The 24,411-nt window shown below is 36.2% G+C and overlaps 1 protein-coding gene across 1 annotated transcript in view; it reads left to right on the forward strand.

Moving 5' to 3' along the window:
* The window catches only part of RfC3 (replication factor C subunit RfC3), a 144,641-nt gene that overhangs the window by 42,395 nt on the left and 77,835 nt on the right, over window positions 1-24,411 (forward strand). The window contains exon 5 of the mRNA XM_090384506.1: window positions 15,769-15,842. Coding sequence (XP_090240632.1) covers window positions 15,769-15,842 — 74 coding nt within the window. The remainder of the gene's footprint in view (window positions 1-15,768; window positions 15,843-24,411) is intronic.

Here is a 24,411-nt window from a genome sequence, read left to right on the forward strand (position 1 = left end):
GAAGGATCCCATCAGAATTCAGCATGCTCAACCCATTCAAGGCCTTATACACCTCAATCAGATCACTGCGCAGGTGCCTAGTATCCAGCCACTGCAATTTGCAGAATTTAAGCCTCTCTTGGTAAGAGGATCCCTTCATTCCCCTCACCAATCTTGTTACCCTTCTCTGTATACACTCAAGCAAATCTACATCCTTCCTAAAATGAGGCCTCCAGACCTGTAAGCAGTACTCAAGGCGTGGCCTGACCATTGCCTTATACAGAGGGACAATCACCTCCTTCTCCCTGCTAGCAAAATTCCTATATATATCATTGACAAAACCCCATGACCTCATCCATTGCCACTCTGACCATTTATCTGAAGAACTTTATCCCCTCATATATAATATTACCTAAAATTGGATTCTTATCGGCCAACACTGTTGCTGAATTTGAACCATTATCACTCATGTTTGGTTCTGCTGTCCGTAAGTTGTACTGCTTTTAAGTATTCTGGACACTTGGCATCCCTTACAGAATGATTGTAATCTCTACTACGTCTCTTGCAGTTGATACATTTTGGAGAGTCTTCTTTATGGGGACAATCTCCGTAGACATGACCACCCTCTGCACAGTGTCCACAAGAAACTGCGAACAAAATTGTGCCGAGTGGCCATACCCCAAACAACGAAAACACTTGCTTACAATTGTAAACTTACAGAATCTGTGATATAAATCGTAGATAGATTCTATTGCTATCTAAAATATACCGCATCATGCGAGGACTGAATCCAACCACCCAATTAACCACCTTTGCACCCGATCCAGAACTAAATCTGAAAGTCACCTCGTCTTTAACTTCATCCTGCAAGGCCGACAGGGCTAGCCAGGTGGGTAAAGTGCCTGCCTGGCAACCCAAAGGTCTCGGGTTCGAATCCCGCCTCGGGCTTGGATCAAAGTACTGCAAAAACCTTGGGAGGTGCATTATGGCCACAGAAGCCGATGCGCCAACAACTACCAAAAAAAAAAAAAAAAAAAAATCAAAAAATCATCCTGCGAGAAACCATAGATTTTTAAGTTTTTAATGAAAAGATCAAGTATTTCCTCCTTAACATATTCACGAGGGACACCATATATTAACACTATTGGATCAGATAACCAAGGTTTCTCCATTGTAAGACCTATCTCTTTCAAAGCAGAAGCAGAATAGATCCTATTAGCATCCACCGAATTTGTGGGCTCCACAAGGATCCCCCTATTCCTAAGGAGACGGATACTTTTTACTTTCATCTCCTTGTGGTCATGCTTAATGACTTAACCACAAGTCATTGCTTTATATCCTGACTCGAACTCAAGGAAGAGTCCTCAGTAGGCCTAAAAATAATTAGATTCTGAGGATCAGCCACACCTCTAGGAACTGATAAGGATCTATCCCGACTTGCACTGTCAGTCCTCTGTTTGGATCTTGGTTTATTCTGGTTAACAACAGGATCAACCAACTTGAGATTCTGCCGCACTACCTCTGCATAAGACTTCTTATGAAGTTCAATCTGGCAATCTAACATTTCTTTTATCTGAGAAGCACTCTTCCCCCAGATCCCTAGCACGTACCTTAAGGTGCTCATTGTCCACAACCAAAGCTGTGGTCACCGCCTCCACATCAGCCCAGAGATCATAAATTCTATTAGATGCTGGTTTTGTTATTTTACTTGAATCTTTAGACATTATTTCTCCTAAAGCCCTTCTTATCTAAGCCAATGTCACATACACCTCTGAGGCATGTAATGATCCTCCGAGGTTCAAACCATCTATAAAAGAAATCTCTTGGTCCTCCCTACTACAAACATTAACTATTTTATCCCCTGTATCACTTGAGAAATCAAGAACACCATAGCCCTCACTGTTCTTGGCTGTACTAGCTCGAACTTCTCTAACGAGAGACTGGCTGTTCTTATCTTCTTCATCATTCAAAGTCTTATTTTTATCCAATTTTGTTTTAAGTTTAGTTTTGTCTTTTTCCCCCTTTGTAACAGTTTTAGGGGTCTTTGATTTCCTTTTACCTTTATGCTTTACTGGTATCTGAAAAGATTCTTTGTTAGGAGACACCTGTTTTGTTGCAAAATCAACAGAAGAAGAATATGCTTCAAATTCCTGGGACCAAGTAATATCTCGGTCTTCTTCTGACATTGTTTATTAAACAAGTTGTTGTTGTTGTTGTTATGGGAGTTTAAAGGTGCATAAGCTACTATGGCTATAATGCGCCTTATTAAACAAGTAATTCAGAAGACAACAACCAATTAATTTCAACAGTTTAACAATATATGTCTATATTGACGCTTTACCCGACCCAGGATGAAATCTGCATAAGAATTGAAGAATTCATCAAGGTTGGTTTACGGGTCTCAGCCCTTAACGGACAGGGGGCGCCACAAAATTATTTACAAAATGAGTAATTTCAAGTAGATTCTTTTCTTCCAAAGTAAGATGCACAACTCCAAAATTAAGAGAGTTATAGCCACTTTAAGTTTCTTTTAAAGTAGCCCAAAACTAGCCCCACGTTAACCTATGGGACTTTTCCGAAATGTAAATGTGAAATCTAACTAATAAGAATGATATATTCCCAGTATATAGTGACATATAAATATTTAATGGCTTCTCCCTAAAGTGAGCTACTTACCCAAAGCCAGTAAATTTCCAAGGCAATAAGATAACAAGTCTCCATTTTGCGTAATGTTATTTCAACGGGACAATGTAAAGTCTATGGGAATTTTCACAAGGAAAAATCCTCTGTGGTAAGCCCATGAGGCTACGATCTATATATGTCGCTCTTAGAGTTCAAAGACAATTTCCAAACAACACTGATATCTTGTGTGTCTCTTCCAATACCTGCAATAAAATTTTATCCTATGACTCACCGAAGTTCTCTATTCGTGTCATATATTTTATAAATGTAACTACTCTTTAAACCACGCTTATACATTAAAAAAAAAGGAGCACAATTCCATAAGCTTTTAATACAACCATCACTACGCCACCTATCACTAAGTCCAGAGTCCAGCAAACTCAAGTGGCTAGAGACCTTGGCGTGAATGGAAGAAAGAAGAGGAGAAACTTTGTGATGCAGCCAAGTCTATGGAAACAAGTGATGGACTGGAATGAAAATGCTCGTGGCAATCTCAAGACAAACAATTGGATAAAGCTGTTTCAGTGATTTGTTCAAGAATGATCTAAAGGCACACCTCTATCTGCAAACCAAGCTAAAAAATTCCACAACGATCTTCATGGAAATGAGTCAACAAGTAATCTTCATGGAAATGAGTCCATAAGTAATCTTCATGGAAATGAGTTCACTGCAAGTAATGGATGGCTAACACATTTTAATTTGGCACACTGTGGCCATAGATGCCGATGTGCCTAAGAAATTCCCAAACAAACACATTTTAAAATTCAGCATGGAATTAGAAAAATGGCTATATCAGGTGAGATATGTTCAGCCAATAATTGAAGATGGTGGCTATACTACAGGACAGGTATATAACTGTGATGAAACTGGATTTTGTTATAAAATGTTACCTAATTCCACTCTGGCTTGTAAGAATGATGTTCAAAGAACACAAGGCTTCAGGCAAATGAAAGACAGAGAGTGACCATACTTTTCTGTCTAAACCAAACAGGAAATCACAAATTGAAGCCACTTTGCGGAAAGTTTAAATCACTACAGTGCTTCCACATGTGAACATGGCCTCTATGCCATTTACCTATGACTTTAGCAAAAATGCGTGGATGACTTCCAGCATTTTTGAAAACTGGTTTCATAGGCAATTTGAACCCAATGTTACGTAAATACTTATGGAAACAAGGGCTGGATACCAAAGCTCTCTTGCTGCTGGATAACTGTCCTACCCATCCTCCTGCTAAATCCTGGTAAAATCCGAGTGAGCTACTTACCAAAAAACACCACATCAAGGATATAGTCAATGAACAACCGCAAGACTGATACAGCAAATGATCACTAGTGAGTATTCTGTTACCTCATTTTTAAAGAAGCTGAAGACTTAAAGGAAGTTTTTTACATTGGTGGCGAAGCATGGGAAACCATGATAAAAAGGTGTACAGTACAACTTCAATTATCCATCAGGGTACAGGACCGAGACCATGACGGATAATCAAATAGACAGATAATAGAATATGTACATTAAAAATATTATACATACAATAGACTGGGTCATCTAACTTGTTTATTTTATTACATAACACATAACCTAATGAAATTTAATTAAACTTTAATTATTATTTATTTTTTACAGGGCCATCAAAAAATCATAGTACAGATATCTATGTACATACCTATTTTTAATATTTTGACTTAGTAAAAAAAATTTAAAAGAAAACAATATTATATACAGTACATACAACATTGTTCTAATGTCATTAAAAAAAATTTAAAAGAAAACGATATTACATAATTAAATTTATTTTCTAAAATAGTCAGTCAATTTCTTTTGTTTAATTACCCCTTGAGCCTTTTGGGCAGCAAAGTTACGAATTTTACGCAAAAGCAACACTTGCATAGCATCTGCTTCTTGTACCTTGAACCACTCAGTGCACTTTGATGTAGTTTCAGCTTCATGGTAGCTAATTATGTTTGTTTTTTCATCAGCAGCTTTTTCTTCATCTTCAGTTTCAGAATCATCTGAAATTATCACTCTTTGCACGATTTCATCATCGTATAAAATTTTGCATCCTGATGTCCTTTTTGTCCATATCCAGTCAATTACTTCCTCAATCATTTACTTCCTCTATCAAAATATTTTTAAGTTATTTTTAACATTCGAGCATAACCGTTCAAGCAAATCCTTAGCCATAATTATGACAGCTTCCTTGGACTCAGGGAAGGGCCACATGGACTGGAGGTGTGCAAATGTAACACCAATTCACAAAGGGGTTCAAAAGGTGACACAAGTAACTACAGACCTGTTAGTTTAAATTTTTTTTTTTTTTTATGAAAACCCCAAACACAAGAGGTATTATAACCTATAGTACTTAGTACTGTGCTGGTTGGAGGTTGAGAAGACAAGAAAAGATATTTGTTAACATTAGACTTGAACTTCTGTAGACTGTAATTTTCAGAAAAGACATAGGAAGAAAGTTGTTCCAGAAAACGGCAGTTGAAAGAATAAACGAGGAAGATGAAAAGTTGGTTCTGTGAGTTTGAAGTTGGACAGTAAATGGATGTTGGCTGGTGGTGGCACGTGTTCGGACTGTTTTGAAAGAGAGAGCGGGAATTATAGAAGTCAATTCAGAAGAACAGTGCCCATGGAAGTATCTGTAGAAAAGCATGTAGCAGAAACAGTATGTCTATGAGACATAGTTGTTGTTGTGCTTGGATTTTTCTGGTGCAAAGGCTACTAGGCCATATTGCACCTATCATAGTAGTTAATACTAATTTTATTGGCTTCTATGGAAGCAGTTAGAAACTGTTATATAAACCTATTCGTTTCAGAAAGAAGAAAAATTCTGTAAGGTTTGAATTTTCGCCTATGATATGGCTAAGTGACAATTCCTGTAAGTTTGAGAGAGAAGTGAAAGAAATTAGATGGGATTTGTTATACAAGGTGCATTCCAGGAGTGTTTTATTGTGAGTGGCCTGTGGCAATGCAAATATTGTGGAGGGTCATTACCTGATAACAGGAATAGATGGATCAAATGAGTGTGGCCTATTCGGGCTCTGGCCAGGACAACCTCTTCTTGTCTGTTTGTGCGGAAATTGGAAGCCCATAATTGTGTACGAGACAGAGAGTGGAGAGACTCTGTTAGAGAGGAGTCATTAATTAACCTAACTGCCCTCATCTGAATGGAATCTAGAAGCATGAGAGAGAGATTTTGGGAGCACTACCCCAGATGTGGGAACAATATTTCATGGTAGGGCAGATTTGCAATTTGTACAGAGTGAACAGCTGTTTGGAAGAAAAGTAATGCCGAGAGCGAAAGAGAAAACCAAGTTTTTTAGATGCAGAGAAATCAATATTTTTTAATGTGCTTGTGCCAAGAGAGATTAGAAGTCAGGGTAATCCCCAAAAGAGATGTATCAACTTGCCTAGAAATTGGAGTGTCACCAAAGATAAGTATAGAAGTAGAAGAATCCTTTTTGCGAGATATAAGACAAGACTGAGTTTTAGAAGGATTTATTATTATTATTTTTTTTTTATGTAAACCCCAAACATGAGAGGTATTAGAAAACATAGTACTTAGTGCTGTGCTTGGGTTGGAGGTTAAGAAGACGAAAGAAGATATTTGTTGACATTGGACTTGAACTTCTGTAGACTGTAATTTTCAGGAAATACGTATGAAGGAAGGTTGTTCCAGAAAACGGCAGTTGAATGAATAAACAAGGAAGATGAAAAGTTGGTTCTGTGGGTTTGAAGTTGGACAGTAAATGGATGTTGACTGGTGTCAGCATGTGTTTGAACGGTTTTGAAAGAGAGAGAGCGGGAATTATAGAAGCCAATTCGGAAGAACAGTGCCCATGGAAATATCTGTACAACAGGCATGCAGCAGAAACAGTACGTCTCTGAGACAGCGAGTGGGGAGAGACTCTGTTAGAGATGAATCATTAATTAACCTAACTGCCCTCTTCTGAACGGAATCAAGAAGCCTGAGAGAGGTTTTGGGGGCACCACCCCAGATGTGGGAACAATATTCCATGGTAGGGGAAATTTGCAATTTGTAAAGAGTGAACAGCTGTTTGGAAGAAAAGTAACACCAAGAGCGAAAGAGAAAACCAAGTTTTTTAGATTCAGAGGAAGCAATATTTGTAATGTGCTTGTGCCAAGAGAGATTAGAAATTAAGGTAATCCCCAAAAGAGATATATCATTTTGCCTAGAAATCGTAGTGTCACCAAAGATAAGCATAGGAGCAGAAGAATCCTTTTTGCGAGATATAAGACAAGACTGAGTTTTAGAAGAATTGAAATCAACTAAGTTGTCTTTGCCCCACTGGAGAATCACCTGGTGATCGGCATTTAAGGAATTGGTAACAGATTTTTGAGAAGTCGAAGCTGATTGAGCAGAACAAGGTTTCTCAAAATGGAAAATGGAATGCAATGTGCTATCATCGGCAAAACTATGGATAAGATTTCCAGTCTTTGGAAGAAGGTCATTAATATATAAGAGGAAAAGAGTGGGGGAAAGAACTTAACTTTGGGGGGCACCAGCATTAGTGTAGAAGTTAGAAGACAGAGAGCCATCTACCATCATCCTCAGTTAGCGATCAGAGAGAAAACTGGATAACCAATTACAAAAAACAGTTGGCAAACCATAAGAAGGAAGCTTGTTTAGAAGACCTTTATGCCAAACATGATTGAAAGCCTTTGAGATGTCAAGAGCAAATGCTTGTGTTTCACCGAACTTTTCCATTGAATTACTCCATAAATGGGTAACATAAGCCAGAATATCACCCGTGGATCGACACTGACGGAATCCATACTGGCGATCGTTGATCAGACGGAAAGTTTTTAGGTAGTTTAAGAGTTGGCGGTTAATTGATTTCTCCATTACTTTAGAAAGAGTAGAAGTAATTGCAATGGGATGATAATTGGATGGGAGGGATTTGTAACCGTTTTTAGGAACTGGCTGAATATGAGCAAATTTCCAAGCAGAAGGAAAAACATCTTTGGAATAATAAAGTGATAAAAGGCGGCAAAGAACAGGAGTAAGTTTAGGAGCACAGGTTTTGAGAACAAATCGAGAAATACCATCAGGACCTGGAGCTTTCTTAGCATCAAGATTCGTCAAAATCCTCTGACATCCGTCAGAAGGATTTCTGACAATTAAGAACTTGTGTTCCGGGAAAAATAATGGAATCACTGGTTAAAGAAGCATTGCAGGATAATCTAGACAAGACTTCAGTAATAGTTAAGACACAGCATGGGTTTGTTAAAGGAGGTCTTGTCTGACCAATTTGATTGGATACTATGATGTGGTCACAAAGGAACTGAATGCCAAAAATAATTTTAATATCATATACTTGCATTTCAGGAAAGCTTTTGATCCTGTTGCACATGGAAGACTGCTGTACAAATTGGAGAGGTATGGCATTAAGGGGTAGTTTCTAGAATGGATAATGGGATGGTTGAGTTGGAGACAACAGAGAGTGGTAATTAATCGACAGTGCTCTTCGTGGAAAAATGTTGTTAGTGGAGTTCCCCAGAGTTCGGTGTTGGGCCCATTGTTGTTTTGTACATTTATCAATGATATTGATGAAGGTATATCAGCTTTAATGTCCACGTTTGCAGATGATACAAAGGTCGGCATGGTTGTTAACAACAATAAAGACAGTAAGCTACTCCAACTGGATCTAGATAAGTTGGGAAAATGGGCTGAAATGTGGCAACTGAAGTTTGCATTGACAAATGCAAAGTACTGCATATGGGTAGCGATAACCGAAAAAAAACCGTACCAACTCTGTGGTACTACACTCAGGGAAGTGGACTTTGGGGATAACTGTGCAGTCAAGTATGAAGTTCGTTGAGCAGTGCAGACGGGCTGCCAGGGCAGGACAGGGAGGTGTTTATCCCATTATACAAGGCAATGGTCAGGCCACACCTAGAGTACTGTGTACAGGTCTGGAGGTCTCATTTTAGGAAGGATGTAGAGTTGCTATAAGGAGTACAAAGAAGGGAAACAAGATTGGTGAGGGGGGAAAAAGGAGTGCTGTTACCAAGAAAGGCTGAAGTTCTGCAAATTGCAGCACCTGGAGAGGAGGTGACCTGATTGAGGTGTATAAGGCCTTGACTGAGTTGAGCAAGCTGAATGCTGATGGGATTCTTCCTCTTGCTCAGACTAAGAACCCAAGGGGGGTCACAATTTCAAATTGAGGAAAGATGGTTGTAGAATAGATGTGTGGAAATTTGCCTTTAGCCAGCGGGTAGTTGATTGGTGGAACAGGCTTCCATCTTTTGTTGTGGAAGCTAATAGCCTAAATAAATTTAAGGCTGAGCTTGGACATAGCATTTGGAATGAATGGAGGGGTGAAATGGGAGAGTTTTTTTTTTTTTTTTTGGCTGATGCTGCATAAGCTTTCTTTCTTGCATCGTATGCCTCTACTAATGCTAATAACTGGAAAATTTCAGTTTCTTTTGGAATGGTTTCTGTATTAGTTGAATATATTTCTGGTCACAACTTATTCCAACTTCTTTGTATTGTTTGAACTGGAACATCATTCCAGGCATCAGTGACATTGAAAAATGTGTCTTTTATAGCATAGCTTTTCCAAAAATCTATCACATCTAATTTATTTTCTGCCGAAACAAGTTTTTGAAAGAACATTTTGCTATTACGACGTTTCATACTCTCAATCACTCCTTGGTCCATCAGTGGAATGAGAGATATAGTGTTTGCTGGCAGAAAGTGGCATGATATTTTGCCATCATCGCTTTTTAAATCACATACGTGTATGGGATGAGTAGCGCATTGCCCATCAGTAGCATTGCACGTTGTTGTAAGCCTTTTGATGCCAAATGTGATCGAAAAAATGGTATAAATATTTTATGAAACCAATCATGAAATATATCTTGGGTCATCTACGCGTTGTTTTGTGAGAAATATTCAATTGGAAAAGCATTTAAATTAATATTTTTAAATGAGCTAAGCTTTTTTGGTTTTCCTATAACAACCAAAGGCAATTTATGACTACTGCTGGCATCAGCACATACCATTATACAGTGAATTCCGGTTATTTGGGCCACCGGTTAATCGGGGCAGCCGTTTATTTGGGACAAATCTTAAAGAACCCAATCGAGAAAATAGCCAGGGTTTACTTCGCTCAATTGGGACAACATGCCGTTTAATCGAGGCAGGAGACAGCAGCACTTGAGATTACCCTACGATTGTCTCTGACCATTCCACGTGGTTCAGTCAGATTTCTGGAAGTCACAACGATAAACAATAAAAACAAAACAATTAGCAGTCCCCTGTTTATTGGGCTTTTCTATTAGTGCAATCTATTATAAACAGATAGTACACTCGATCTTATTGAATTTGCGATAATACGGACAGCTGGCATTCTGTGGGTTATTATGGTGAAATGTGTTTACACTTCCATGAAATCTTCAATCATATAAAAAAATTAATTTTCAGAATCTTCTCTTCATTCCTATTTTTTACGCTTCGTAATTTGATACTCTGTTCTCACTTGTGTGTATCATGTTACTTGCAATTTGAGTGTGTGCAGTGTTCTTTGTTATTGATTGCTTATCTTTTTTACTGTTTTAAAATTTAACCCCCCCCCACAAATGTCAGTGAACAGAAATGTTAACTAGTTAGTATGCACATATTACAGTACGTATTAATTAAACTATGCACATAAGCTTAAATTTATTTTTATTTTGCTAATTTGTGGAAAATATTCTTCTGATTTTCACATATCGCTTAATTTTTTAATTGGTAAGGTAATAAAGTGTAAATTTGTACTTATTATATCTTTACTTTATAGCCTGTGGATAATATTCCTCCTATTTTCGCTAATTAGAATCGCTGTTTAATAGAATTAAAATTCAATTCACAAATGTGATCACAATGACTGGCGCTTACTACATATCATATAGTGAACGGTACTTTACTATGGCGAGTCCATCATAACATGATTTGATCGTACAGAAAAATCAATCGTAAAGCTGTATTTTTAACTATTTACATGAAACTTCGCATAATTGGGCAAAAATGCACTAGTCCCAATGTGTCCCAAATAACCGGAATCAACTATATAAAGTGATGCGATATTTTTTCATCTTATATCTTAGTGCCATATGTTCAGTCATTGAGGCCAGTGTCTTTTGAGGTAGTGCCTTCCTTCCAATTAAGACAGTCTCATCACAATTGTATATTTGGTCTTTAACCAAACTTTGATCAGCTATTTCCTTCTGTAGTTTTTCACAATAAACAGAAACTGCTGTACTTAGCTTCTCACCCTGGATCGACAACTGTCAAATACCATGGCCTAGTTTTTTATTGATTTTCAATGGCTTTTTCGATTATTATAGGTCCTGACAATGGAATTCCTTAGCTATATTTTTGAACAAACCATTGAAACAGTGCAGTATCCAGTTGTCCATTTTTAGCAAGCTTCACTGTTTTATGACTTTTAACATTACCGTCGGTGGCTTCTATTTTCGACACATGGTTTTCGATTTTGTCTCCATCATGCTTTATATCATTTACTGTTGTTCTTTCTATTCCATAAACCGATGCTATACTTGTAGCACTTTCACTTTTTCTTAGACGATTGATTATTTCAATTTTTTGTGATAACGTTTCTCTGTCATTTCAATGGGTTTACTAAATAAAAATTATTAAAATATGAAACAAGAGGTTAAAGTACAACCATATACAGTGAGTTGTAAACAAAGACTGAGTGAGACGTTGCGCAAATATCACAATGCATTAAAGCGTAGTGGGGTTAAGTGATAGTTAACAGAGACTGATGGTAAATCGGGTGAAAGACAATCAAAGTTTTACTGTATATCAAAATGTTGGAAAAACATATTGGGCACAGGTCTGATTCCTGGTAACTCCCAACTAGCCAGTGGCAGTGATGAAGAGAATGACTTTGAGGGCTTTACAGAAGAAGAAGATGCTACTGCTGCTGACCTGATCTTGAAAAGGTACGCTAATGAAGGCCTGATAGAAAGCGTGGCCAATGCTGAGTGAGTACTGGCACAGTTCGTAGTTAGAGAAAGAGGGGCCACAAGAGAATGTTGGGTAGATGGGGACAACAGCTGTTCTACCTATGAGCACATGACTGACTTGGAAATAATCGAAAATGTTGACTGGCAAAGGTCATGATCCAAATGGAACAGAAGACAAGGAGCCAGAGCCACTAGCTGGTTTGCAAACTGGACTTAAATTTCTCGAAACAGAAAAGGTAGATTCCCTTTCAATTTCAGTTAAAATGCCTGATTGAAATTTATAAAAAGAAACAAAGAGATGCAATGAAACAGTCAACCCAACCCTTGATACAGTTTTTAAAAAAAAATGAGACTTGAAAGTAACAGCTAAAATGTGCAAAAGTTTGTTCGCTAATGTCTACTTAGTAGTTGAAAGAACACAGAGTGCATTATGTGGGTCAGGAAAAACAAAGCTTGGGGGGATTCACAGACTAAAAGATTAACAGCAGCTGCAGACAGAGGCGAAAGATTCTTGCACTGCTTCTGTTGTAATGAGCAGCAGCAGCCTAGAGAGCAAGTTGTTGGGGATTTCAAGAGCTGCTGAAAGTCATCATGGAACAAGTAAATACATGTTAGGGCTGTGTTAGGGTAACTAAGAGTAAGAACAGGTGCATGTATACTTGCGTGTACACCAATGCTAGAAGTATATATAAATAAATTTGATGAATTCGAAGTGCAGATCACGGCATCAAAGGCAGATATTGTTGAGATAACAGACACATGGTGTCACACAGATATAAGCAGTGCAGAATTGGAATTTGGGGGGTACAATGTGTACAGAAAGGATAGACAGGGTAGGAAGGGAGGAGGGATTATGCTATTAGTTAAGAAACACATAAAATCTAAGGAAGTGCATCCAGTTGACATGGGTGGACAGTGCAATGTTGAGTCAGTTTGGTGTTACATAAACACTTGGAAAAGGAAAATGAGAGTAGGAGTGTGTTATAGGCCTAATGAGTACAATGAATAATTGTGCAGAAAAATTGAGTGGGCCAGTAAATCAGAATGTCTTGTAATGGGGGATTTTAACTTTCCAGATATTGACTGGAACTTGTGGTTGGTCAATTGCACGCTAGCAAGGCCTTTGTGGATTTATTGGAGGATTGTTTTCTACAGCAACATGTTCAAGGGGCAACCAGAGGGGGTAATACTCTTTATCTGATTATCAGCAGTGATAACTCATGCATTAGGAATATGCAGATAAAGGAACCACTAGATGACAGTGATCACAGTCTACTGATGTGGGATTTACTTAAAGATGTAACTACCATCAAGGGTAAAGAGAAGGGTTTTTATTTTCGTAAAGGTGACTACAATGGTCTCAGGCAGTTTTTTAATTCATCGGTGGGATCAACTGATGATGTTAAAAACAGTGAATACTAAATAGGAGGCCTTCAGGGAATTAATCTTGGAAGCTACTACGCTTTTCATACCAACTAAGAAATATAGTTCAAGATTTAGGCATAAATGGATTTCAGATGACCTAATGAGGCTCGTGGCAGAGAAGAAAAATGCATGGGATGTATATAAATTAGCAGGTGACACAGAAGCCTATGGTAGATATAAGCTAGTCTGTAATCAAGTCACAAAGGAGGTTAAGCAAGCGTAGGCTGATTATGAGAAATCCTTGGCAAAGGATGCAAAGAAAAACAGCAAAGACTTCTTTACTTATATAAACCCTAAAAGGAAGGGGGATGAATCAGATTGGTCCACTTGATGTTGGTGGTTCAACTGTTGATCCTACTCAGATAGCTGACAAACAGAATGAGTATTTTGCATCTACATTCACACATGAGGAATTCTGTAAGGAAGGGGAGACAGAAGTTTACTAAACGCTAACAGGGAGCTAAATGATTTTGTAATAAAGGAGAGCAAAGTGGAGGAGAAATGGTTGAAGTTAAACATAAAAAAAGCCACCCTGGGCAGATGGAATCTATCCAGTTATATTGAAGGAGGCAGTGAGAGAAGTAAGCAAACCCTTAGCCGTAATTATGAGAGCATCTTTAGATTCAGGGGAGGTCCCCATGGACTGGAGATGTGCATGTGTATCCCCAATTAACAAAGGGGGTTCAAAGGGTGATGCAAATAATTATAGACCTGTTAGTTTAACTTTTGTTCCGGGGAAAAATAATGGAGTCCCTGGTTAAAGAAGTGATGCAGGATCACCTACACAAGACTGCAGTAATAGTTCAGACACAGCATGGGTTTGTTAAGGGGCAGTTTTGTCTGACAAATTTGATACTTCGATGTGGTCACAAAGGAACTGGGTGCAAAAAAAAAATTTTGATATCATATACTTGGATTTGAGGAAAGCTTTTGATACTGCTGCACAAATTGGTGTGGTATGGCATTAATGGCAAGTTGCTGCTATGGATAAAGGGATGGTTGAGTGGGAGACAGCAGAGAGTGGTAATAAATGTACACTGCTCTGTGTGTACTAATGTTGTTTGTTAGTGGAGTCTTCCAGGGTTCCGTGCTGGGCCTATTGTTGTTTTGTGTATTTATTAATGATATCAATGAAGGTACATCAGGCTTAATATCCATGTTTGCAGATGATACAACGGTTGTCAGAGTTGTTAATAATAGTAAAGGCAGTATGCTACTGCAACAGGATCTAGAAAAGTTAGGTAGATGGGCTGAGAAGTGGCAACTGAAGTTTAATATTGACAAATGCAAAGTACTACATATTGGTAGCAGTAATCCAAGAGAAACGTACCAACTGTGTGGTACTACACTCAGGGAGGTGGAGAATGAAAAAGACCTAGGGGTAATTGTGCAGTTGGATATGAAGTTCTCTGAGCAGTGCAAATGGGCTGTCAGAGCAGGTTACGGAGTTTTGTCAATGATATATAGGAATTTTGCTAACAGAGACAAAGAGATGATTATACCTTTGTATATGGCAATGGTCAGGCCACACCTTGAGTACTGCGTTACAGGTCTGGAGGCCTCATTTTAGGAAGGATGTAGAGTTGCTTGAATGAGTACAGAGAAGTGCAACAAGATTGGTGAGAGGAACAAAGGAGTTCACTTACCAGGTGAGGCTTAAATTCTGTAAGTGCAGCATCTGGAGACTTAGGCACCTGCGAGGTGATCTAATTGAGGTGTACAAAGCCTTGAATGGTTTGAGCAATTTATCCCATTGAGCTGATGGGATAGATTGCTCAGATTAAGAACCTGAGGGGGCCTAGATTGAATTTGAGGAAAGACAGTTGTAGAATAGAAGTTTTCCTTTAGCCAGTGGGTAGTTGATTTCTGGAACAGACTTCCATCTGTTGTTGCGAGTGGAAGTTGATAGCTTAAATAAATTTAAGGCTGAACTAGACAAACATTTGGAGTGACCGGATGGGTGAAATGGGAAGGCTTTTTTTTTTTTTTTTTTTTTTTTGACACTATATGCTTGCTTTCTTGCATCATATGCCCCAACTAGTGGTAATGCTATTTTTTCCTTTTTCTCCCAAATTTTTGACCGTTTGTTAATTTCAAAACACGGACATAACAGTCAATACACATGGAAAAGTAGTTTTTTGACAAAAGATGTGTGTTTATCATGTTTATGTATATTTATCAATGTGAATATTGGTTTTTTTAAATACTTTATTTTACATCAATAAAAGCTTGAAACAATGCAATTACATATTATTTCCATTATTATTATTCTTTGCATGATTTTTCTTAGACATAGTATTGGAATTATCACACAAAAAAAGCACTGCAAAAAAAAAAAAAAAAAAAGACAAGTAAAATTGATAGTACGTATGAAGTTTTAAAGCCAAAAAGTGGTTAGAATTTTCTACCATGATTCTGCTTATATTGCAGTGCAATACTTTGGACCTTGAGCATAGCATTATAATGGGTTTCACTTATACAAAGATTCGTATTTTTGGCCAGTGTGTACTTATTTATTGGATGATGGAAAAAAAAATGTCTGCTTGCTTGCATCATTTGGCCTTCTTAATTCTATAATTAAATACCCATTAAGTGTAATGGCATGGAATTAACTTGAAGTTGTCACTTAGATAACCACACTCAGTGTTTTGTTTAAATCAGTTAATTTCTATTATTTTTAGGACAGGCTTTAAACTTGTTATCCTCGATGAAGCTGATGCAATGACACAAGATGCCCAAAATGCTCTTCGGAGAGGTATTTTTATTTACTTACTACTTATCTTTTCTCCCTTTCACTTCTTTTAACTTATCAGCATGTAGTACAAATTAAACCCCAAGTCAAAAACAAATATAAGGTTCTCATAAAAAAAATTCCCATTCTTGAAACATACTGAAAGGCATCTGTGCTTTTCAGTACATTTCAAGGAAATTCTAAAAGGATGGATCGATAACAGTAAACTCCATTTCTGTTCATTAACTGTGGACAGCCGTGTCAAATTGCCTTTTGCATTGATTTTCACTTCATTCCTATATTTGTAGAGCTTTTTGTAAAATAGGCTTAGTTACACTTTTCATAGAGCTGCAAATTGTTTGTGATGTGACAGTGATGTTCATTGCTTCTCACAGCAATGAGAACAACTTATATGAGTGAAGAAGACATAAAAAGATAAGAGTTTTGATTTCTTATGACAGCCTTGGTCATTAGAAATTGGTATTACTATAAATATTCATATAATTATAATAGAATTTCATCAAATATATATATGAAGGGATTTTTGTTAAAATTATTATAACTTTTTATTAGAACTTCTAATCATCATCATCAGCCATTTTCAATCCACTGCAGGATGAAGGCCTCTCCAGCAACTTTCCAGTTCCTTCTGTTTTGAGCACTGGCCATCCATTTACTACTCAAAAACTCATGAATTTCATCTATCCATCTCCGCCTTTGTCTTCCAGGTTTTCTTCTAGCTCCTCTTGGGTACCATTCTGTTATTTTCTTAGTCCATCTGTCATCATGTCTTCGAGCTATGTCTTCATGCTATGTCTTCATCATGTCTTCTAGAACTTCTAATATGTTGATACAACTTTTTAAGCACAAGAAGCCATACCAAAAGAGAATTTTCAGAGACATTATACTTCTTTCATGAACATTATGTTAAATTTGGAATTTGTTCTATTTCTCTAAAATGTGAAAGTTATTATGTTCTAAAATCATTTCATGTAAATAACTTGTTTTTCAAGTTTCTCATATTACACATAGCTGTAGTATGTATTTGATAAATTACATAATTAAACAGGGATTACCTTGATTTTAATCACATATCATTATGAACAACAGAGAACAGGAAAAAGAAAAGAATGAAACTTTTAAAGTGAATAAGAGAAGCAAGAAAACATAGAGTTATAAAGAAAGGGTATTACCCTAAAAGTATTATGTCAATATTCACAAGTGAATATTGCCACAGAGCAATATTCAGTTGTGAATATTAGCCCATTTTACTCCTAACAAATGGCCTATGCAACTGCAAGATTGTAAATGAAAATTAGTGCACATAAACTGGAATATTTTGTAACCAAGGATCACTTCAAATGGTGTTATGTCTTCTTGAAGAACAGAATCCAAAATCCAAAAGGATATTTCAAGTTAGGATAAAATCTTTTTTCTTCTTACTGCTTCATGTTCAAAGTTTATGAAATCACAGGGAACTGTAAAAAAATATCACTTCTACATTGACATTGCAGTGCAAAAATGAATCAGAAACTATAGTTGAAATTTAGTAAACTCTTTGTGTTGCATTGGCATATTCTTTTGCCATACAAGTTTAGTGTTTATCAAAGTCATAGTATAGTAGAAAACTATTCTTGGGGATTAAAAATGTACAGAAACTATATGATAATATCAAAAAATGAATACTGAAGTTGAGATAAATGTCTTTTGCTTGAATCAGCCCTGTGTCTTTTTAACTTTGTAAGTAACTTGTTTTTTTATAAATATATATATATATTTTTAAATTTTTTATAAAAAATATACAATACAGAAAATTCAAACAGTGATATACTTAGGATATCATAGCCCGTTTTAATTTACGTGAGGAAACCAAAAGCCTAGCCTAACATAAAAAAGTTTTTCAGGGACAAATATTTAAAAAAAACAAAAAAAAAACACCTTTTCATAGAATTATTTCATATGCTACAAGGAGTGCAATTAGTTTGTCTGAATTAAGTTTATTTAGTAAGACTGCACACAGCAACAACTAAACAGCACTGCCAAAAGGTGAATACTACCTGACAGTGACCACAATCCACATGTAAGGTATGTCACCACATGTCAAATGAGATTGACAGTGTATTGTTATTGAACATTATCAAAGTGGATAAGGACCATACTCTTGGTGTTGGTAATTTATTAATTGTTTGATACTCTATATACCTTTTGTTTAATCTGACTTACACAAATGCACATGGCTGACAAAAGCTCTCATTGACCAGTTCCAAAAGTACCACTATCAGGATATATGTGGTTAAATAAATTTTATCTGTATTATTTCAACGGGTGTATAAAAGGCAACTATGTGGGTATATCCCTTTCACTACAAAAAAATAAAAGTGTTAATTATTTTTGAAATAACCAGTGCATGCATGTTCAGTTGTCATAGTCAGTCTGTGCATGAACAAGTAGTTTGTTTGAATTGCTTATTTGTTGTTTTTTGTTCTCCTCTGTATTTCAAGCTATATCAGGCTTATCGACAATAGCAAAGTATAATCAGGGCAAGTCTTCCTTTTCAGAGTATGAGAAAAGTCCAGGCACTCCTCGACTTACAAACTTAATGGGTTTTTTTTTTATGTGTGTAAGTCCATCTTCGGTCTTATAGATACTAAAGACGTGTACAGTACAGTACAACTCACCGAGATTATAACCCCCAACAAAGTTCACCGGCCATATGTACGGTATTGTTTACAGCATTTTACAATTTGTAACTAAGTTTAATGAGGCTGAAAAAAAACCACAATGAATAATGTAGAGCATATAAACAAGGTACAATATACAAGAACAAAAGTAAAGAGGGTTTTTTTATTTATTTATTATTTATTTTTTTGTTTTTTGGTTGTAAAATTTAAAACAGTAAAAAAGATAAGCAATCAGTAAACATGCATAAATTGCAACTAATATGATACGCACAAGTGAGATACAGAGTAAAAAGTTTATGAAGCTTAAAAAAATAGGAATGAAGAAAAGATTCTGAAAATTTTTTTTTTTTATGATTGAGGATTTCATTGGAGGGCTGATTCAAAAGTGAACTTAGGACCAATGTCATAAGTTCACTTTTGATGGTATCAAATATCAAATCAAATATTTATTTATTTATTATTATTTTTTTTCGTGTAACCAGTTAAAAGTGAATTTCTTGCATCACAAGCTGTTTGGCAGACAACCTAGTTGAACACCGTGGTAAGGTACATGGTTTATCACTACTTGATTCCAATTTTGGCAAAATATTTTTATTTATTTATTTTTTTTTTTTGTTCTTATTGATGTGTTAACCCAAGTTTTTTGTCTAAATAACAGAACATTCATATTCTCTTCTGTATTGTTGTACTAATCTTAAATAATTTCTCTTCCATGTCCAAAATCAATATTAATGACTCCTCTCTAACAGAGTCTCTCCACGCACTGTTTCTGCTGCATGCCTTTTCTACAGATACTCCCATGAACACTGTTCTTCTGAATTGCCTTCTATAATTCCCGCTCTCTCTTTCAAAATAGTCCGAACATGTGCTGCCACCAGCCAACATCTATTTACTGTCCAACTTCAAACTCACAGAACCAACTTTTCATCTTCCTCGTTTGTTCATTCAGCTGCCGTTTTCTGGAACAACCTTCCTTCATACGTATTTCCTGAAAATTAGTCTACAGAAGTTCAGGTCTAATGTCAACAAATATCTTCTTTCATCTTCTCAGCCTCCAACCCAAGCACAGTACTAAGTACTATAGGTTCTAATACCTCTTGTGTTTGGGGCTTTCAAAAAAAAAAACAGAATCTATTTCTTTAAAAATTGAAATCCTGTCTTTAGAAAGTGTTCTTTTTGAAGTCTGGCAGGTGATCACTATTAGCTACTGCTAACACTTTATTATGGACACTTCATTATGAAAGAAATACTTACATACCTTTGAGCACAACTCATTTCACAAAATCACTGCATTTTTCTATTACACCTCTTTCTTTTTTCCTACTATAGTTTATAATGTACCAATTTCTTATCTTTCATTATATGAAATTAAAACACTCAAAGAAACGCCCATGAATTCTGAAATTAACTGGGCAATTTGTTTCATCAGCAGAGAAGTAATTCTAGTAATCAAAGTAATGTGTCAAAAACATTTAACACAATACCAGTCACTTCTCTACTTATGTACAAATGACTTACATACATGTAAAACTCATAGATACGTACACAACACAAAGCTTCTCAAAATTAATAAAAATACTGTATATCGAAAATATATTGACAGTTTTGAACCACATGCACGAAGTGCCAAAATCAGCTGCCGTATAAGTGGACCCCTGCTTTACAATATTAATCCATTCCAAAGACACTATCATATCGTGAAAATATTGTAATGTGAATAACACATTGTTTTTTGGCAATTCATTCCAAGACCTCGGAAGTTGAAATTTTCACTTTTATCTTGCTAAAAGGTCATTTTTATAATGGAAATTATATTAGTTTTATATAAATTTACATCAAATAAGCACTGCAAAAGAAAACACACGGCCAACATGTTTACAAATGCTACTACTGGCTGAGAGGAAGGAATACATCATCTGGTTGGAGACAATTGTAAGCCCTGAAATAAGTAGGCACTAGTTAACATGATCGCTAGAATCAGCCACTTTATAGAATCAAATTTCAAAAAACCAATCCAAACCATTAAAATGCACTATGCTTTCACCCCTTTTATTGTCCTGGAAACTCTGATTATTTTGTCCAGCAAACAGAAAATTAACTACAGAAGATACACAATTTACAGATAGTATTTATGCTGTTTATACTGTCTGTAAATTGTGACTTAGGCCATATTGCTTTATTTATGGAACAATATGGCCTTAGATGCTCCTAAAAAAACCCTACTCCAACACCGTTTATTTGCTATGTTTGTTTGATTATAAGAATCAATTTGATATTTTTCTGAAGCACATTTCTGGAGATCACTACCATAAAACAATAAAAACAATTTTCAGTTTCCGGTTTATTGGGCTTTTCTGTTAGTGCAATCTATTATAAACAGGTAGTAAACTCGAACTTATTGCATTTGCATTAATAATGATATCTGGAATTCTGTGGGTTTTTACGCTATTAATGCAAATGCAATAAGATTGAGTTTACTACCCGTTTATAATAAAAGGTTATGTAGTGAGACATAACAAAACCTTCAGGCTGTTGGGATTTATCCATTCTGTTTTATCAGAATTGACATCTGAGAGACAGCAAGCAGCTATTAACCCTTTTCATGAGTGAATTTTTCAAATGTATCTGGGCTATGGAGAGTATATTTCTACTAGTGACCAACTCGATGGAGTGAATTTCACACTTTTCACCCTGTTGATGGTGGGAGGAATTTTGTGCCTTTTTCACAACATGGCTGAGTTAGTTAGAGGGTAGAATGTTTTTTCCTCCTGGAAACTCAGGTTTTTCATCCAGCAAACAGAAAATCAACTTCAGAACACACACTACTTACAGGCAATAGACGGAGCAATATGGCCTTAGTTGCCGATGCTCCTAAAACCCTACTACTACTGCTAATTCTTGAGATTTGGAAATATGAAAACTTTGCACATAAATACTTTTAAATGTTAATTTTTGCATATTTTGATTTGGTTGCTCAATGTCTGGTTAAAATTATCAAAATAAAATATTTTCCAGAAAATCATAAAAAGATTGTAAAAATCTCATTGTTACTTCTTTTTTGATGTAATAATATCTACTATCTTTTGGATCTGTATTCCAAAATTTCTTCAATTTTTGGTTTTTTCAGCAAAATTTGAAGAAATTTTCAGGGTTCAGATTTATTTTGACTTAAAATGGTCTACTGTTACTTGGAAACACAGATGAGAGATGGCAGAGCCTAGAAAATATTAAAATAGTTCATACTATGTATGTTACATCCACATATACCAGAATTCACATAAAACATTCACATATACCAGAATTCACACATGAAAAAACATACATGTACATATATACTCATGAAAGGTTAAGCACACCATTAAAGAGTAAGGAGAATGATTCAGTTGAACATTCTTGGTAACTTGATCAGCTGATTATAAGCATGGTGATGGAGAAAGTACCAGTGATTCACACACACACAAAATATATATTATTTTGTACAGTAAAACCACACTTTAACAGAACTTCATATGGAGGATAAGGCCCTTCCACAAAGCCAACTGTCTCTGTTAAACTCAAAATAAATTATGTATGGTTGCTGAAGCTGCTAAGAATGTTATGAAAATACTGCTGTACTTGAAATAAAATACATTAAATGTTGTAATACTGTATTTTACTGCATTTACCAGTTGTGTTGAGTAGAAGGGCTTGGAATTTTGCTATATAGTGACAGTGTAATCCTGATTAAAGTTTATTCAGAGTGTAAAGAGTTCTTGGGGTACCCCTGCTGAAGGTTCATTTCTCCTGATATAAGGTAAATCCTGCTTCCCTGGTACTGAAAATATTTTAACTGATGGCAAATACCATCAGACAGGCAGTTACACCATGTATCACTTATCCAAATGTCTGGTTCGGAGGATGCTGTTCATTATTCACTAAGTTCATTGAATTGAAGGTTATACCAAAAGTAATGCACAAAAGCAGTTAATTTAAAATGAATTTATTTTGCAACATAATTTACACTAAAAACCTTCAATGTAGTCTTCTTCGTGCCTTATGATTGCTTTTCAAGCATTTTAATGATTTTTTTTTTTTTTTTGTTTGTTTTTAAACTTCCATGCCATGGCTAGTCAGCATTAGAAATTATAAGAACATTATTTGACCTTGTAAATGGTATCTGGTTATCTGTTCCTGACAGATAGAGTTTCAAAAGAATGAAATTCAAAGATTTTGTACAGAAAAGATTTTTTTGCACTACATGTAGTGAGCTAAAATCATACTTGCTTGCTGACAATCTAAGAATATATATATTTCTGTTCTGAGAATTTTTACATATTAATAGATTATATACACTGGTGTTCAAAGAAAGTGCATCACCTAAGAATTTCACATTTCTAACCCTTTTTCACAATGGTATGTTACATTAATGACTAGCATCACAAATAGAAATATAAACAAAAGATATTTATTAATAGTTAAGGCAAAGCTAATTAATATTTGACAGGTGCTCTCAAAATATTCCAAAATGAGCATTTGCAACCATTATACAACAGTTTTGGTAAACACAAGAATTACGGCTGAAATGTTATCAGAAGCCCTCAGTAAATTATGGCTTCCTGAAGTTCAGGAAAGCTCTTTGGTTTCTTTCTGGCAACTGCAGATTTCACATGGTGCCGCTATAGGGTTCAGGTCCAGGCTGTTTCCTGGCCAGCTAACAATTGTAATGGACCGTTCTTCCAACCATTTTTTCACCTGTAACAAATGTAAACAGATTACTGTCGAACCTCTAATGCAGAAATGAAGCTAAAGTAACTACAGAAGTGCCTACTTACACTTTTCGCCCAATGACAAGGAGTAGAGTCATCCTGAAAGGTGCAGTTACTTGGCAGGTGGAAATGGTCTCTAATGGTTGGCAGCAATTTGCCTTCCAATATAGCCAAGTATCTATTGGCATTTATAGAACCTTTTATAAACTGCAGGTGACCTAACACAAATTAAATGGACCCCCCATATCCGTTTGGCTAGCAGATAATTTCACTTCAGACACCATACAGTCTGGATGATATTCTTCACCACGTCTGCGGCGAATCGTTTCAACCTGCATGGCTCCCATCAGAGCCATGCAGGTTGAATTTATTCGAATTCGAGAAAATAACTGACTTCCACTGCTCGAGGGTCCATTTGACATGCTCCTTACATCAATACACCAAATTAATTGGGCCGTTTTCATTTTTTTGTGTGAGGAGGGGCTTCTTCTTAGAAGATGGGCTACAAGTCCATTTTTGAAGAGGCATCTTCTGACCACTCCTTTATGTTCATCCCATTCTCTTTTCAGCTCAGACGAAGAAGCTTTATGGTTTTTAAGGCATAAGGTCCTGTTTTGGCGTAGACTCATTCGCATCCAGTTCCTTTTTTCCTATCAGCAGAACCAGTCTGCCGTAGCCTAGTGGTCAGGCGCGCGGGTGCATAAGTATACGTGCCATGAGTGACCGGGGTTCAAGCCCGTGACTGCTGAATACGGTGCTGTTTCTTGTATTCTTCTATGTTGTGAACTCCTCTGACCGTTTGGTCGTCCCGGAGTGTAAACAGAAAATTTATTTATTTATTTATTTATTATTTTTTATTCTTGAGTTTGAAAAGAAATCTACTCACTGATTACAAGATACTCTATAAGCAATATGACGTGAAGAACATCCTTCCTCACGTAAAGCAACAATAGCACTCTTTCTTCGTGGCGTCAACTGCACGTAACTCGCCATCCTGACACAAGCAACAAATGACTGCAATTCTTGCAGAGAGTGCTTATATAGCTGAAAGTAACAGATGATGTAATATTACCCCATCACCTACATATGTCAATCTTATCTGATGCAATCTATAAGAAATATTGCCATATACTTTCTTTATTCGGACGACAATTACAATTTTAAGGG

This window comes from Mastigoproctus giganteus, chromosome 1, assembly GCF_048544385.1.
Source record: "Mastigoproctus giganteus isolate SK-2022 chromosome 1, ASM4854438v1, whole genome shotgun sequence".
In the NCBI taxonomy this organism is placed as follows: Eukaryota; Metazoa; Arthropoda; class Arachnida; order Uropygi; family Thelyphonidae; genus Mastigoproctus; species Mastigoproctus giganteus.